Source organism: Panthera uncia, assembly GCF_023721935.1.
Source record: "Panthera uncia isolate 11264 chromosome B3 unlocalized genomic scaffold, Puncia_PCG_1.0 HiC_scaffold_1, whole genome shotgun sequence".
Taxonomy (NCBI): Eukaryota; Metazoa; Chordata; class Mammalia; order Carnivora; family Felidae; genus Panthera; species Panthera uncia.
In genome coordinates, this window is record NW_026057582.1 from 35,901,333 (window position 1) to 35,913,909 (window position 12,577).

The following is a 12,577-nucleotide window of genomic DNA, read 5'->3' on the forward strand; positions in this document are numbered from 1 at the left end:
AATAATTATTTTTAATATATAATGATTATTAATATGGAGATTATTGGGTGCATTTATAAGCAAGCAGAGCCAACGGCAGAAATAAAGCCTTAGTAAAGACCAAGACTGGTGGGGGGGAGCAGGGGAGAGGTCAGTATTGGAAATAAAACGGCCTAATTCGGGGCTTCCTAACACTTCTCAAATGAAACGTGCAAAAAAAAAGCTAAAAACCACCGCTGAGCTACCAGGCTGTTACTGTGTGCACACTTTCGCTTTTGCAGAGTGTTTTACAAAATTTAGTCATCCCTCCTCGTCACTCTGTGGAGCTGGTTGGCAGATTATCCCCAGAATTGGAAACACAGAGGACAAATCTGCCTCCGGGGGTCATTCATTACCGAGCATTTATCTTTCACTGCACATATTGACTCTTCTGTTAGTGCAGAGCTGACTGGCCTATTATCTCAGGACTTTCCAAAAATAAAGGTATCCTTTTTAGTAAAGCTATGCTTTCTTTGGTTTGTGTCCATATGGCCTACTTGTGTGGAATGAAAAAAATACCGCCCCCGCCCCCCCCCCCCCTTCAGATTTCTGGTGACACGCCTGGTTCCAGGCACACAGAAAAGGGTGGAGGCTTTTGAAACTGTGGAGGAACACAAGCATCAATGCTGGGGGAGGCCAAACCATGTGGCCCTGGATACAAAGCAAAGGTGAGGTGCTGGGGTCCCTCCCTCTCCCCACGACTGTCAGGTCTTATTCCGCATCACAGAGGGGCAGATTAAAACTGACAGCTGCTTACTAAGCAAGAGGAAGAGCTGCTGAACTGGGCATGGCAGCCCACTATCAAATGACTTGGGCCTGACCGTATACAGGCAGAAGCTTCTCCAATTATCTAGCACTATCCATTCTTAGACACAGTGGGCACTTGGCGGACTAATTCAGTGATGCCCACCACCGCTTCTGGTTTCTCTAGAAGAGGATGATTAAAAGTGCACAGAGACATTTGAATTTCAACTCGCTCCTCCCTAGTCCTCTGTGCTGAGGCTGATCTGGAGCCAACGTTAAATCCTAGGCTGGCGGCCCCCAACGGCTGCATAGCCAGAGCATACCAAGGACTCATGTTGCCCGAGGAAACCATAATGAAGAAGGAATGGTCACTGTTATAAACAACAACAACGAACCACACATGGTAGTAAAAATAGTAATAATCGTAACAGTGACCACTTCTAAGGGCCTTCTTTATACATTCTTACAAATCAACACAGACAACAATTAATGGAAAGTAGGTTTATCCTCAGGTGAGGAAGGCTTACGGAGGCAAGGCAAAGTGCTGTGGCCCCAGAGCACTTTATTGGTGGGGTTAGGAATCAAACCTATGTCTACCACTGTTCGTGGTCAAATCTTCCTGAATACGAAGTCACAATGTTTTGAATAGGATATGCAGTCAAGATGTAAACAGAACACAGTTTGGGAGCAGCTCAGGAAAGCCAGTATGTTGCTTCTCCATTACTTGCACGGATGACTGACTCAACAGTAATAATCACTGCCGCATCATGTTCATGTACACAAAGATCGTTCTTGGCCAGAAACCAGTCTTTAACTCTAGTATGTTTTGCCAGGGTTCTAATGATGTATGGACGGCTCAGCAGGGATACTGTCATCATGGGAAAACCAGCTCAAAATCCCCCTTGAAAGTGAGCACACGCAGCATACACCAATCTCTCTCTCTCTTAAGAATTTCAACTACTAATGCACTTGGGTTATATTCTCAGTGCAGTCGAGACTTACATAGGCTGGTTTATAGGGAGTGCTGGAATCTGAGGGGATGGTTTGTACATTCCTATCACTTCCCATTTGTTTGTAGCGATGCTTGGGGCAGGAAGGGCTGTCAGGAACATGCCATGAGTGGTCCTCAGAAATGGATTTCCCTGAAACAAAACACAGCAAGTGACAGTCCATTCTCTCCAACCAAAGGATTCATACTTAGTTACACAAAAAAAGGTCATGGGTAACATGGCATCAGGTTATAGTATAATATGAGTTCTGCAGCTTTCCTTGCAAAGCATGCACATTTGCAAAATGTCAGTATGCCCCAGAAGGGAATGAAATGAGAGTCATGCAACTGAGCAGCATTGTGCCTTCACTAGATGGGTTCACGATGGAGCACAACAAACACAGGATTTTTTGAAGATGAATGGTGTTTTGGAGCCGGGCATCTAGTGGCGGGGACACTGGCAGCGAGGCCAGGTCAAAGGGCCAGAAGGACTGAAGACCTCTCGGGAGTGAGGGAGAGTGAACGTCAGGATGGACCTGGGGGCCAGAGGGCCGCTCGTGGCGCTACCCCACCACTGCACATGGCGACAGGGCAGGGAACATAGGTTAGAACTGCAAATCAAGGAAAGGAAGGTTTCTTCTCCTGTGGCTAATGCAACAGTACTTTTACCCCTGCCCACCCATCCTCTTCCCAGGAAGCACCGTAAGCAAGGAAGGAAGGAGTTCCAAACCAAGCCACCGTGAAGAAAGCTTGGTCTATGCCGAAGAACTTCAGTTAGATGGCGGGGGGTGGGGGGGGATTAAAGTTTTAAAAGACACCATGAAGAATTCCCTTCTGCACAGGCCTGAGGGGCAGGAGAAGGACAGCATGGAGACTGCTCCTGTCTGGGCGGGGTTCTGTAAGGAGCACGCAGGTATGTGTGAGTACGGCAGTGTAAATACACCATGACACAAGGACCGAGGCGCATGGTGTCCACAGAAGGCAGAGGTCAGACATGACATGGGAGCGAGGTTTAGGATGCAGTGTTCGCCACAGGAGGCTGCCATGTTGAGACACATGCACGGTCAGGGGCCTACCAGAAGACGCTTTCAAAGTTTTTGTGGTCATTTTAAGATAGGCCTCAGGATTTTCAGGGATTTCTACATCTGAAAAAGAATAATGTCATTTTCCTCACCGCAGGCATCTGTAGATGAATGCCCAAGTATTAAGTTAAAACAGTAGAAACATTGTCAGCTGGGAGGAGAAGAGTAACTACCTTTGATCTGTCTTATTAAAAAGGTTTAAAAAACCGAAAGGATTTTTTTCAGCCGACTCTTGACGGTTTGAAGCCGTTGTGGGAGAGGGGGGAGTCCACAGAAAGAATGGAGACGATCTACCAATACTCTGAAGAACTCAACTGAAAAGTTCACTGAAGAGCCTCCCAGACAGCCAGAGCCATCAGAGAATAGCCTTAATGTCCCCAGGTGAATTTCGTTCCTTTTTCCCTTTCATTCCACCTGTCATAGGAATGAGCCACTCTCAGGGAAGTCAAAGTGGGCAGGACAGAACACAAGAAGCCACAGAGGTCTGGGTCAGCCATGAGCTGGACTCTGGGTCATCCAGAGATGGCCATGTTGCTACAGTGCTAAAAACATAACCAAGTGGGTCAATGTCAAGGGCTCTGGAAACAGGGGCTGTTACCTGATAGTGCACTGTAGTATGGGCCTTCCTCATCATCTTCGTGAGAGGAGGAGCCCCCCACGTCACCTGTGTGATCCCACTCCAGAGGGATGGAGTCCACGCTGACGGGGGTCTCACAGCCAGACCGCTCGGGCCCCGGCGCCGGGGGCACCAGATGACAAAGGGACTGAGGGGAAGAGGGTTCCTCGCTCTCTCTCCTTTTGCGCCAAGAGTCAGCCTGGATCTCTCTGGGGTCCTCCATGTCCGTTTCATTCTCGGAGGCCTCTTTTTCATCTTCCAAGCCCTAAAGTGGGGATGTCCAGTTTTCAGAATGAACCACATTAGAGGCTTGCAGCTGTGAGGTGCACGGGGAGTCTGCCTTGTCTGGCAGTTCCTGAAAATGGCCACTGCCCACGTTTCTGTGCCGCTTTAAAAAAGAATCGGGTTAGGTGCACCTGGGTGGTTCAGTTGGTTAAGCGTCAGAGTCTTGATTTTGGCTCAGGTCAGGATCTCACGGTTTGTGAGATGAACCCCCGTGTCAGACTCTGCACTGGTAGCATGGGGCCTGCTTGGGATTCTCTCTCTCCCTCTGCCCCTCCCCTGGTCACTCTCTCTCAAAATAAGTAAACTTAAAAAAAAAAAATTTTTTTTTAAAGAAAAAAGAATCAGGTTCCCAGGGCCTATTTGTGATTATTCTAATTTAGACGCTTTAGTGTGAGGCCTAGAATCCGTATTTTCGGCAAAGCCCAGCCTCTTTCCTAGGAGAAACCTGACATTTGATGGTCTAAGTTAAACAACTTTCCCTAGAAGATAAGAAAATGGAGGCCAACATTTTATTAGTGGTTAATGGCAGGTTTCTCCAAGAATCAGAAAATTAAAAAAAAAAAAAAAAAAAATGTAAGGCCATTAAGAGTATTCTGGCTAAGATTCACAACTTCATGACTGTATGTACCAGGTTCTTTCTTTCTTACCCCTCAATCTTATTGTTCAGGATACAGAACCTTATTCTTCCTATGTTGTAATGCCTTGGTTTAAGAGAAATGCCTAGAAACTGCTATATTTAGAAATGAGGAAACTGTATGGTGATTTTTAAGGCTATGTCTGATGAAGAAATAACCATCAAGTTAGCCAGTTGGAGACACAAAAAAGGAAAAAATGGCCAGTTGTGTCGCTCAATATGGTTATCATGAAAGCTTCTGGCACACAAAAGCAATGAACTTTGAATAGTGGCCTGAATGCCACCTCAACTTCCCAGAAGGTCCCTCTGTCAAGGGAAACTTCACCGTTGCTATGGGAAACTGGTGCTTTTGTCACTTCACAGGTGAGAACAGGGGTGCCCAGGCGGCTCAGTCGGCTAAGCGTCCAATTCTTGATTTTGGCTCAGGTCATGATCTCATGGTTTGTGAGTTCGAGCCCTATGTTGGGCTCTGTGCTGACAGTGTGGGGCCTGCTTGGGATTCTCTCTCTTCCTCTCTCTCTCTGCCTTTCCCCCTGCTCATGCTCTCTCTCTGCTTCAAAATAAATAAATAAACTTAAAAAAAAAAGTTCAAAGGTGAGAAGAAGGCACCAGAAAGGCACAAATATTAAAAGCTCCCGACACTGGGGCACCTGGGTGGCTCAGTCGGTTGAGCACCCAACTTCGGCTCAGGTCATGATCTCACAGGTCATGAGTCTGAGCCCCCACATCGGGCTCTGTGCTGACAGCTCAGAGCCTGGAGCCTGCGTCTCCCTCCCTCTCTCTCTCTCTCTCTCTCTCTCTCTCTCTGCCCCTCCCCCACTCACACTCAGTCTCTCTCTCTCTCTCTCTCTCTCAAAACGAAAATCTTGGCTCCCAGACACTTTTTAAGGCTCCCAGACACTAAGAGAAAAAGGCCAACACATTCCCAAATTAGTACCGTAAGCAAAACCAGAACATATATCCACATATCCTATGGGTGCTGACACATGTCAGGAGAGCCCTGGGCTGAGGAACACACAGAAAACAGCTGAGGGGCGCAAAAACTCTCAGAAATGCCGTCCCTTCCATCGGGTAATGGGAGCCCCCAAGTTAAGTGTGACTCTGGAGTAATAAAAGCAGAAACAGAACTGTTTTGCTCTCCTTTTTACCATAAAATACGTCACAGCTGACCAGTACATAGGTTTCCAGCTCTGTAAAAATTTGGCCAGACGTCAAGTGTGCGCAGCCCATTCGGTGAACCGTCAAGTTTGCGCAGCCCGGAGGCGCTCCGCACGAGCGTGCGCTCCCCTTACCGGAGCGCGGGAGGTCAGCCGGCGGTGGAACCGCGAGACGCGGCCGAAGACCTCCTGGCAGTAGCGGTGCAGCTCCTCCAGCTCGTCCTCGATCAGCACGGCGTCCAGGGGCTCGCTCTTCTGAATCAGCTGCTCCCCGAACACGATGAGCTGATCGATCTTGTTGGTATTTAACGTAATTTCCTGTTGGAAGCCCTATTCAGAATAGGAGAGAGGAACGATTTCAAAGAAGGAAAGTTTCCCTGAGGATCCAGACGATGTCTACTTCGTTCCTTCACCCAGGACGTGAGCTTCGTCGATTTTTTAACATAGCGACAATAAAGATTTAGATAATTTAAAATGACTGTAGGGGGGCGCCCGGGTGGCTCAGTCGGTTGAGTGTCCGACTTTGGCTCAGGTCATGATCTCGTGGGTTGTGGGTTCGACCCTGCAATGGGCCCTCCGCTGTCAGCACAGAGCCCGCCGCCTCCTTCGGATCCTCTGTCTCCCAATCTCTCTCTCTGCCCCTTCCCCGCATGCACTCTCTCTCTCAAAAATAAATAAACATGAAAAAAATAAATAAAGCGATTGTGCGTATTTTTTCCCTCTCCCTTCTGGGCACTGACTTTTGCAATTAAAATAATTCTACACTTGATCTTAGCCAAAAGGCCGAGAAGCAGTTACAATTAAAATAATTCCAAAAGTTTGGCAAGGACAGACATCTACTGCCGTTGGGTGTGAGGGCAAAAACTTGTCTTACGGACACTGAGTGGAAACAAAATTTCTCATAATAAGCCACCCATGGGCATTTGGTCCTGCTGACCCAATAGTCACCGCATTGGTGCTGTTATATTAAGGAAGGCAAGGGGCGCCTGGGTGGCTCAGTCGGTTAAGTGGCCGACTTTGGCTCAGGTCATGATCTCGCAGTCCCTGAGTTCGAGCCCCGCGTCGGGCTCTGTGCTGACCGCTCAGAGCCTGGACCCTGTTTCAGATTCTGTGTCTCCCTCTCTCTGACCCTCCCCCGTTCATGCTTTGTCTCTCTCTGTCTCAAAAATAAATAAACATTAAAAAATAAATTAATTAATAAATTAAAAAAAAAAAAAAAAAAGGAAGGCAAATTTCTATTTTTCAACTTCTTTTAAAAGCCCAGGAGGGAATTACAGGGAAATTAAAGCGAAATGCACATATTTGAGAGAGCAGAAGAGATCTGTTCATGAACCTGCTCTTGATACATATGTTCTTCCTGCCACACCCTGCACCTTGCACTCCGACTCAAGAGCTGGGGAAAGAGCACCTTGTGAAGTTCTGTTTGGAACCCCGTGGATGATTATAAATGAGAAAGAATACAGAGCCTCGTGCCAGTGGTCCCTCGACTGTAAGGAACAGTATCCTCTCTCGTGACAACCCTGTGGGACACAGGTGGGGTCAGCCTGGCTGCTTTGACAATTCTGGAATGTGCTCTCAGGGTGTCAGGTGAAGTTTGTGCTCGGCCGGCTCTCCCCTGCAGAGGTGCGTTCTCCCGAGAGGGGCCGTAGGTGCAGGCCTTACATTCAACTGGCGCATCTTGTCGTCGGCGTCGCTCTCCGAGAAGTGCTCCACGTTGGTCAGCTGCAGGTCCATCTCCGTGAGCCACACGAGAACGCTCTCCCGGGTCCCCTCGAATTCTTCCCTCTGGTTGGTGAAATGCTGCGGAAGAGAACCGGGTGTTTGGGTGGATGGCAGAAGACAGTTCAGCAAGGTTACTTTGGGCCAAGACGAAAGGGTACCCCAGGAGACCCACAGGGCATCAGGGGGCCAGTGTGGGGTTGGGAGCCCGGGCTCTGCTTCTGGCTGTGGGATCACAAACAAGTGCCCCAACTTCTCTGAGCTTTGGCGTCTTTGTGGGCAAGTGAGGGTGTGGGACCGCGGATTGCGACGTTTCGGGTCCTTTCAGCAATTCTGTAATTCTGCAAGTCAGTGATTTTCCCAACCTGCCCTTTGAGGAACGCCCTCAAAGTCCGGGCCAGGCACCTTGCCTGTTTTTACCTGTTAGCCTTCTGTGGAAGCTTTTGCTTAACAGAAAGATTTAGTAGCTTCGAGATGGAAAAGTACGGATCTCAGGGATAAGCCTGGCCTAGTGCCCCATTTGCCTTCACTGAGGTAATCCTGAATGTGTGCCCTCAGAGAAAGAAGACCCAGATTTATCACCTCCAATTAAGGATGCCTCTTGGGTTACCACCTTAGAGATGGGCAGCCGATTCTCAGACAAACAGCATTCAGTGCCAAATGATCAGTCACAGTCAAATCGGTGGGAGATAAGGAAATTAATGCATGGGGGTTGTCTGAAAACCTAGCCCACTCCTTCTTGAGGGTTTAAAAAAAAAAAAAAAAAAAAAAGCCCAGATTTTCATCATCTTAGAATGATTTCAAGAACGTTCTGCCCTGAGAACAGAAGCAGGGGTTAAAATTACTTGCTGCAGCCATAGACCACACTGGCCCGGTCAGTTTGCAACTAGATTCACAAAGGTTAACACCCCAAGCCTTCCACATTCCAGAAATCTCAGGTGAATGCCTATTAGATTTAAAAATCCAACCCAACCTTTGAGGTTAGGTCAATGTGCTCTGAAATTCGGAGGATAATCACTGCCCCCAAGCTCCACAATGCAGAGGGGGCTCTGTCTCCGGCTCTCACAGTGCAAGAACCAACGGGACACACAAAAACGGGCAGATGGGCAAGGCGGGGCCTCTTTCTAGGCTAAGAGGCACCTTTGCCACACCGGGTAATGGCAGCGGCCCAGGCTCTGGGCAGTCTATGAGCCAACGTGCAGGCCTTCCGGGTATCCGGAATTGGAAAAACGATGTGCTTGTTACCACAACTCACATAACCAGGCCCCACCTAAGAAGCCTATTCTTGGGCAAACAACCTCTTTAAAAAACATGAATGCTGGCAGCTTCGGCTTAAAGCAAAGGGAAGGCCGACTGGAAGAACGTTCAGGTAGCTGAGGCCTGAAATGAAGTCTACCCATGGCTTCGCTCTAAGCCCGATACCGCACATCGCTTCTCCCCGAAAGGCTACAAGTAAGGCGGGTGATGTAGACAAGGTTACTCTGAGTCTCCGCAGGACGGCCGTGACCCGCTTCTGGAGGTTGTCCCAGCGCTGGTTGCCCTCGTGTACCATCTGCTTCAGCTTGCTGGCCGTGTCCGTGCGGTTCTCCCGGGCCAGCCGCCGGTACTGCTTGTTGATGAGCTCCAGCTGCGTGAGCCTCTCGTGGATCTGCCGCTGGAAGGCCTGCGACACACGGGCCGCGTCAGTGGCAAGGCACGCGGGGGGCCAGCCCGCCCCCTCCCCGAGGGCTTACCCCCCCCAGGCTGAAGTGGCGGCGGAGAGCCTGCTTCACGTGCCCTGATGCTAAAGAACGGCCTCTCAAGTTCACCGCGTGCCGCGTCTTGCCCGGCAAAGCGGACTCAGCAGCTGCCGGCAGGCTGCGGACTGCGCCGCCCTGGCCAGAGGTGGGGGGAGCCAGCCCCTTAAGGGAGTCACCCGAATTGCCCAGAGGCTTGATTCCCAGGAGCAGCGGGCTGGAGGGGGGCCCTTACCTCAAACCTCTTCAGCTCTTCTTTGGCATTTGTGTACAACACCTCTGAGGAATTCGGGTAGGCTGCTGTCCTCTCGGCTGACTTGAGCCAGTCCTCAAAGCGGGAGTAATCATCTAGAAATTTCTGCCACAGACGCCACGTCTCTTCGATTCTGATAGGAGGAAAGCACCTCAATATAAGCCAGCCATTTCAACCATGAGCTTCCATTTTTTTTTTTCCCCCTCCCTTGATGGGCCCAATTCCCGACACCCCTCGCACTGGCACTGTTTAGGGGAAGAGACCCTGATATCCCTCTTCTAAGAAATAACCAGGAACATCCCCTTCTTGGTCAGGACACTGTCTGTCTAGGACTGCCCTTCAGAGTTTCTGAAGTTCACAGAGGTTAGCAGGCAGGAGACAGAGCTCCCACTACTTTGTGGCTAGGGACACAGAGGCACAGTGGCCAGCGTGGTTACACCTCAAGGCCCAGGACTGCTGGGGAAAGCTGTTGCCCTGATTATATTTTTTTCTTGAATAATTCACTTCATGCGCACTGGTCACACCTACTGAGCCTTCTCTGCCAACAGCCTTGGAAGCGGAGTGAACAGAACACAGCTACTCTTCCTGAGATCAGAAGGATGCACGGAGTCTGGCTGACCATGTTCAAAACGTTTAGGGGTAGCTCATTTCTTACTTCATTCGCCGTTCCATTGACATGGCGCAGATGTTCCTCCAGCGTCTGTCCAGGCTTCTGGTGGTCTGCTGGATGGAGTCACACTCGGTCTCATTGGCACAGGCATCGGAGTCGTGCAGTAGGACATCGCAGATGTTAAACACAGATTCCACACCTGCGCTGTGTTGTTCGATGTCTCGCTGCAGGTCCTACGGTTGTAATAGAGCAAGGAGTGTCTTGAGGTGGTGGTGGTGGTGGTGGAAAGATTGGCATCAGAGGATCTTCACTCCCCTGAGACCCTCTTCTAGCCCAGGGGGCACAGGCCTCATGCACGTCCACCTTGGGATCAGTAACAATGACTACATCCCCCTCACCTCTGCACAACCCTTGTGCCGTAGCACCCGGCAAAGCTTCAACACTGGCAACAACGGGATTATTTGTTGAACTGGCTAGAGGGGGTAGGAGATCAAAGGGTACCCTCTTCTGAGAGCCCACTGGCCCACAGACTCTGGGGAGGCATGGCATCCACCCAATATCACCAGACCACAAGGGCCTCCCATTTAGACATGGCTCCTGGGAGGTCTTCCTTCGGAATCTCTTCAGAAGGACCTAAAACTTCAATAGAAACTCTTAACTTTTTATGGGTCACAGAATTCTCGAATCTACTGAGACCTTTGGGCCATCTTCACACCCCCCCCCCGAAATAATGCATGCAGATGTATGCTGTCCACAGCCTCTCCATGAGCCCATTCTATGGCTCCATAGCCCCAAAGGAAGAGTCTGGGAGTAGAGACTCCACTTCCCCAACTGATGGGGTCTGAATGAGGGGGCAGGGTCTCTCTGGAGTCTTGTGCCAAACAGTGCTACAGTTCCTAGATTCAGCAAAAAGAGAATTCGTGAAGAGACAATGCATGGTTATGGGGAAAAATGGAAAACCTGTTTAAGAATAAACACAGCTTTGGGGTGCCCGGGTGGCTCAATCGGTTAAGAGTCTGACTCTTGGCCGTTGAGCGTCCGACTTCAGCTCAGGTCATGTTCTCACGGCTCGTGAGTCTGAGCCCCAGCTCAGCTGTGCCGACAGGTCAGAGCCTGGAGCCTGCTTTGGATTCTGTGTCTCCCCCTCTTTCTACCCCTCCCACACTCATGCTCTGTCTCTCTCTGCCTCAAAAATAAACAAATAACAACAACAAAAAATTAAAACACAAAATGAGTCCGACTCTTGGTATCGGCACAGGTCACGATCTCGTGGTTTTGTGAATTCGAGCCCCACCTCAGGCTCTGTGCTGACAGTGTGGAGCCTGCTTGGGATTCTCTCCCTCCCACTGCCCCCCCCCACCCCTCCCCCGCTCATGCTGTCTCAGTCTCTCTCAAGAATAAATTAAAAAACTAAAACAAACAAACAAACAAAACCTCTTAAAAAAAGAAAAGTATAAACACATCATTTTCAGGTATTGCCCAGAGAATACTTCTGCACACCATGGGAGGGCCGGAGGAGGGAGAAAGGAGAAAGGAGGAGCCTGTTTATTTTGCATTCTGGATGAATTAGGCTTCTCCAGGTATCTAACTTCTGTGGTAAGTGAAAACAGACCACGCTGCTAATCTCAGTATCCAAATGACATTATGAAGAAACAGCAAAGACAAAGCTAAATCAGCCACTGTTGGCGTAAGTTCCCCGGGTTAAACAGGAGAGATTATTTTATAAACTGCCTGCCACTGTCTACAGAAAGGCAACATAAAAGTTCATTCTGGGTCACCTCAATTATTTAATCGTTTTGGAAATTACTATTAGATAAGACTAATATTTTCTTACTTTTCTTCTGATAAATGTACAATTTTGATCATTCTCTGCTCAGGTGGATATGAAAGAATAAAACGTTAATGCTCAAACCACATTTTAAATCAAGCAGTTTAAAAAAAATTTTTTTTTTTTTAATTTGAGACAGGGAGAGAGAGAGAGCACAAGCAGGGGAGAGGGGAAGAGGGAGAGAGAATCTTAAGCAGGTTCCACACTCAGCATGGAGCCCAACGTGGGGCTTGATCCCACACCCTGGGATTGTAACCTGAACTGAAACCAAGAGTTAGTCACTCAACCGACTAAGCCTCCCAGGCGCCCATAAATTAAACAGTTTTTAACAGGATCCTAACTGATTAAAAATGAGCACAATGAATTATATTAAGAAAATGTGTTTTCTAGAGGTGCCTGGCTGGCTGGGTTGGGGGAGCTTGTGACTCTTGGTACTGGGTCGTGAGTTCGAGTCCCATGCTGGGTATAGGGATTACTAAAAGAAATAAACTTAAAAAAAATAAATAAAAAGACAGCAGAGGGTGCCTGGGTGGCTCAGTTGGTTAAGCATCCAAGTCCTGATTTTCGCTCAGGTCATGATTCCATGGTTCGTGAGATCAAGCCCCGTGTTAGGCTCTGTGCCTGACAGTGGAGAGCCTGCCTGGGATTCCGTCTGTCTCTCTCTCAGAATAAATAAATAAACAAAACACTAAAGAACAAAAAAGGAAGAAGAAAGTGCATTTTCTAGTTTGCACTCTATGTGTCCTATGAAGAGCCATGTACAGGGTGATTTTTTTTTTTTTTAAGCTCTGCAGTCCAGGACAAGTGGTGGAAGTCTTCCTGGGGTCCATGCAAGTACCAGCTTTCAAATTACTAGGTTTAAATAGAACTCAAGCTTTAAGAATTCTCGCCGGCTCGCAGAATTGTC

At 48.8% G+C, this 12,577-nt stretch overlaps 1 protein-coding gene across 9 annotated transcripts in view; it reads right to left on the reverse strand.

Annotated features, from left to right (window-relative positions):
- Positions 1 to 12,577, reverse strand: part of SYNE2 (spectrin repeat containing nuclear envelope protein 2) — a 337,489-nt gene that overhangs the window by 8,333 nt on the left and 316,579 nt on the right. For 7 of the 9 annotated variants that reach the window (XM_049611445.1, XM_049611444.1, XM_049611441.1 and 4 more), the window contains 8 exons: positions 9,888 to 10,075; positions 9,215 to 9,365; positions 8,724 to 8,906; positions 7,187 to 7,324; positions 5,660 to 5,854; positions 3,431 to 3,713; positions 2,827 to 2,895; positions 1,765 to 1,904 (listed from right to left, as the gene is read on the reverse strand). In XM_049611445.1, coding sequence (XP_049467402.1) covers positions 1,765 to 1,904; positions 2,827 to 2,895; positions 3,431 to 3,713; positions 5,660 to 5,854; positions 7,187 to 7,324; positions 8,724 to 8,906; positions 9,215 to 9,365; positions 9,888 to 10,075 — 1,347 coding nt within the window. The remainder of the gene's footprint in view (positions 1 to 1,764; positions 1,905 to 2,826; positions 2,896 to 3,430; positions 3,714 to 5,659; positions 5,855 to 7,186; positions 7,325 to 8,723; positions 8,907 to 9,214; positions 9,366 to 9,887; positions 10,076 to 12,577) is intronic. The other 2 variants (XM_049611443.1, XM_049611442.1) reach the window with 2 other exon arrangements.